Source organism: Chanos chanos, chromosome 9 (genome assembly GCF_902362185.1).
Source record: "Chanos chanos chromosome 9, fChaCha1.1, whole genome shotgun sequence".
NCBI classification, from domain to species: domain Eukaryota; kingdom Metazoa; phylum Chordata; class Actinopteri; order Gonorynchiformes; family Chanidae; genus Chanos; species Chanos chanos.
The window spans coordinates 3443708-3448707 of NC_044503.1; the positions used below are offsets into that span (position 1 = coordinate 3443708).

At 49.5% G+C, this 5000-nt stretch overlaps 1 protein-coding gene across 1 annotated transcript in view; it reads left to right on the forward strand.

Moving 5' to 3' along the window:
* Positions 1–5000, forward strand: part of tle2b (TLE family member 2, transcriptional corepressor b) — a 49785-nt gene that overhangs the window by 5027 nt on the left and 39758 nt on the right. Inside the window, exon 2 of the mRNA XM_030783574.1 lies at positions 4233–4330. Coding sequence (XP_030639434.1) covers positions 4233–4330 — 98 coding nt within the window. The remainder of the gene's footprint in view (positions 1–4232; positions 4331–5000) is intronic.

Consider the following 5000-nt stretch of genomic DNA (forward strand, 5'->3'; position numbering starts at 1 on the left):
AGGTATGTCACTGACTCTGTTGGCTGTGGTCTGGGAAGGAACCGCGTGGGCTGTGGTCTGGGAAGGAACCGTGTTTAGAGGAGAGGTGTTTGACTGACGGGGTTGTAGGTGTCAGGGTTCTGGCTCCTCACATGCGATTGGATCCCTCTGATCTATGGGAGAGAGATGCAGCTTCAGAGGATCCGGTCAGAACCGATTACGCTTTTGCAGAGAGAGCCGAGCGATGAGGGCGTGAACGGGGGCGGGGGGGGGGGTATCATGCTGATTTTCTTTTTTTTTATGCTTTTGGAACAGTCCCTTTGGGAGATGTGGTGTTGTTCCAGGTAACAGTAGCAGCGCTATAGACAGAAAGTTCTAGTGACTGCTGATTGCTTCCTTTGGTTCTCCCTTGGGATCCGAACCCAGGGAAGTGGTGTGTGCTCTGGGAACCAAGGCTTGAATTGATTTCAGTGAACCAGAACCTTCCGTGGGTTCTTGTGTGAAGCTCGTATCAGGCCCCTATAAGCCTGCTCCCCGTTCCTTTGCTTTGTTTTACGTTTCCGGGCAGAGGAGGTGCTAAACGCATATTTCCCAGAATGCCTTTGGCTGCTGGTCAGTTGAAGAGGTCTTAGGGTTCAACGCTTGCATGTATCAAGCATCTCAGATGAATGCTGCTGATCTAGGTTCAGTTTTTTTGGCCTTTAATATTTTCTTAATAAATACTGTTATATAGATTAAATGGAGCTGATCCTAGATCTGTACTCATAGTGTGAGACACTTGAAACGTTCAGATCCAGATGTGGGGGGGGGGGGGGGGGGGGTTCAGTGCTGGAGAAGTCGCATCTCTTCCGGTGGGAAAAGAAGATGAGAGAGAAAGAGAGAGAGAGAGAGAGAGAGCGAGAAAGAGAAAGAGAGAGAGAGAGAGAGAAAGAGAGAGAGAAAGAGAGAGAGAGAAAGCGAGAGAAGAGAGAGAGAGAGAAAGAGAGAGAAAGAGAGAGAGAGAGAAAGAGAGAGAGAGAGTGGGAGAGAGAGAGAGAGACAGAGAGAGAGAGAAAGAGAGAGGGTGAGAGAGAGAGAGAGAGGGAGAGTAGTTAGTCTCAGAGCACTACACTGGAGAGCATGTGTGGAACATTTCTCTCTCTCTCACACACACACACTCACACACACACACACACACACACACACGCAAGCACGCACACACACACACACACACACACACACACACACACACACACACACACGCTGGTCTTGAAGGAGCACACTGACACTTCCCGTCCTCCCACGCCCGTGTCTGCTGATCTATTCATGTGTCTGATCCCTAAATATTTCACCCACCCATCATTATTTCATGGCCCCTCTGGATCTCTCTCTGTCTCTGGATGTCTCTATCTCTGCCACGTCTGACAGGACAGACACGAAAAACTGTCACAGACAATTTGAAAAAAAAAAAAAACCCCAAAAAAACGCAGCTACGTCCATCTGAGTCCATGGCCTCTCTCTATCTATCTGCCACTCTCTCTCTCTCTCTCTCTCTCTCTCTCTCTCTCTCTCTCTCTCTCTCTCTTTCTCTCTCTGCTGTGTTGTGAGAAACTGTGAGGTATGTCCAGAATAGAAGCCTGTGTAGGCTCCGCCCTACAGTGATTGATGGGCCGACAGTGTGAGCTGATTGGTGTGAGATTTCCTTTCCCGCCACTGTTATGTGATCTTGGCATGCGGTCGTCTCTGTCTGTCTCTCTCTCTCTCTCTCTCTCTCTCTCTCTCTCTCTCCCTTTTTTTTCTCTGACTCTCCGTGGATAATCCCCTTTAATTCTCAACCCACCAGCTTCAGCTCGTCATGGCTTTGATTGACTGAAGCCCCACATGTCTGTGTGTGTGTGTGTGTGTGTGTGTGTGTGTACGTATGTGTGTGTGTGTGTCCGCTCTCTCCTGCATCCCTCCAGATTAACTGGATCAGTTTTGGATTTCAGGAGCCCCCTCCCCACCCCTGCTGTCATAACACCCTGTTTCTAAAACAGACCATCCGAACCGGGTTCCCCCACCATTTGTAGCATTACACACCCCAACCCCCCCTCCCCTATTTTGTCTGAAACTCCGACACTCCATCTGTTGTTCGTGCGGACTGCAGGATCGTGGCTTGTGAGGAATTTTGAAAGGATCACGGCTTTACACACGTACAACCCACACACCCGCGCGCGCACGCCAAAAACACACCTCACCCGATCCAAACAGGTTCCTAAATTAAGCCAGTAATCTCTCCATCATAAACCAGGCGGGACTTTCCGCTGGGTCTTTTCTGGTTCTGGTTCATGCGAGTCCAGCGCGGGCGGAATATCCCTCGCGGGCGGACAGTAGAGTGGCATGGTTGTGTAAGTGGTTGTAGTCGGTCGTAGACGGTGTTCTCTGAGGTGAGGTGCTGTAATCTGGCTAGTCAGGGGCCGGTTCACCACATCATGGCCGCCAACGTGGCGTGAACCAAGGTCAGCGGGTATACGCTGAGTCTGTCCCCTCTGTCTCTCTCTCTCTCTGTCTCTCTCTCTCTCTGTCTCTCTCTCTCTCTCTCTCTCTCTCTCTCTCTCTCTCTCTCTCTGTCTCTCTCTCTCTCTCTCTCTCTCTCTCTCTGTCTCTCTGTCTCTCTCTGTCTCTCTCTCTCTCTCTCTCTCTCTCTGTCTCTCTCTCTCTCTCTCGCCCTTTCTCGCCCTCCCCTTCCCTGTAGCCCCTCCCCGGCGTTGATGTTGTGTTGTGTACTGAGCTCTTTCAGCTCTGAGCCTGAAGCTTAATTACTGGAAAGCCCTCTGAGTGTATGACCTCCAGCTTTAGCCTAATTGAAATTTAATTGAATTTCGCTTGTCTAGACTAATTAAGCTCCGACTGAAACCGCCAATCTTTAAAACCCGGAGCTGCACCGGAGCGCACGCGGGCACCACCTCTTTTTTACGGCGGGAGAGGGAATGCTGGGAACAGAATGGAGAAATGGCATGGGAGAGAAAAGAGAAAGGAGCCTGGCAGGAGGAGGAGGGAGCAGGAGGAGAGGAGGAGAGGAGAGGAAAGCAGAGGAGAGGGCTGGAAGAAAGATGGATAGGGGAGGAGAGAGAGAAGTGTTTGGCCATGAGGAGAGACGCTGTTATCGGAGCGAGAGTTTGATGGGCGACGTGATTAACGAGAGTAACGAGCTGCTCACTCTGGAAGACGGAGAAAGACAAATAAGGAAGCAGTCGGGACAGGGTGGGGAGGTCAGAGGTCGGCAGAAGGTCAGGGTTTGACAGTGACTTTCCCATCATGCTTTGGGGCCAAGTCTACATTCTTCGCACAGTCTCTCCCAAAAGAAAAAAAAAACAAAAACAAAACAAAAAAACGTGATCTTTTCAAGCTTTCAGAATGCAATCCACTTATATTAGGTGACATTGAAAAACACACAACAGCCGAAGGCAATTATAATACTTCCCCCATCACACACACACACACACACACACACACACTGTTCAAACTCCAGGCTCACATATGTAGCTTCTTTTGCGTTTATCAGCGTAAGCACTTTTCTCTGATTAGCGTTAGTGTGACATGCGTTAGTCCTGCAGTGTTGGTTTTGTGTTTTGTTTTGTTTTGGTGTTTCTGGTTTTGGGGGTCTTCTTTGTTGCACTAGCGAACACAAGAACAAAGTCCTTCCTGTTTGGAGGATGCCTGCCATACTCTTGCAAATCTGTGAAATTCAGTGAGAAAACCAGAGGAAATGGGCTTGAATGAGGGGTGTTTTGGGTTTTTGGAGGGGGGGGGGGGGCGGGAGTGAGATGTTAAAAGATATATGAACAGTTTATGAGGACTGCTCAGTTAAAGGAGCTGAATTTGGAACAGTTGGTCGGGGAGTGCTTAAGGAGTCATTTGCTCCCCACCCAAAAGTGCTGTTGCCCCCCGACTGCACTGAAACGTCACCAAATACTATACACACACACTGACGCGCACACGCACACACACACGTACGCACGCACACACACTCACACACATACACACACACACACTGACGCACGCACACACACACACACACGCACGCACGCATGCACGCACACACACACACACACACTCACACACATACACACTCACACACACACTCACACACATACACACATATATGTGTGTGTGTGTGTATGTGTGTGTGATTAATGAAATCCTGTTGTGGATGTATTCGCTGAAACTGGCTGACCACTCAAATGTATGTGTTTTCTCTCTCTCTCTCTCTCTCTCTCTCTCTCTCCTTTAAGGTCCCCCTGCAGGCTGGCCAGTCGTTCAAGTTCACCGTCCTGGAGACTCTTGACCGGATTAAGGAGGAGTTCCAGTTCCTGCAGGCTCAGTACCACAGGTACCAGAACCACTTCACTCACTTCACTTCCACACTGTTCAGTGAACCGGTCCAAGAACCTCTGCAGTGCTGTAGGCTGAGTGGAACTAACCCAGCCCTTAGGGCTCTGAGACTGAACGCGTAGGATGAAGCTGATTCTATTGAAGGTGACTGTATGGAGACACTGAAAGCGTCAGTGAGGATTATGTTGAAGTTTGTTCTTGCTGAGGTTTGAGGCACAGAATTGACTCTTTGATTGATCAGTGCACTGAAGGGTTCCCTGTACGGAAGCTAAGGTTAATGTTAATTTATCTGAGTGTTGAATCTGAAGCCCAGGTGCCTGTGTGCGTGTGTGTGTGCGTGTATGCGTGATGCTGAAGCTTGTGTGTGTGTGTGTGTGTATATGTGTGTGTGTGTGTGTGTGTAGAGTCTGTTGTTTGATCAAGTCCAGTGAGGAAGACAGATGGATTGTGATTCTGTGATAGCCATAGTCGATTTATGCCCTCAATTTGCCTAAATGCATGTGTGCGGGTGTGTGTTTGTGTGTGTGCGGGTGTGTGTTTGTGTGTGTGCGAGTGTGTGTTTGTGTGTGTGCAGGTGTGTGTTTGTGTGTGTGTGCAGGTGTGTATTTGTGTGTGTGCGGGTGTGTGTTTGTGTGTGTGCGGGTGTGTGTGTGTGTGTGTGCGAGTGT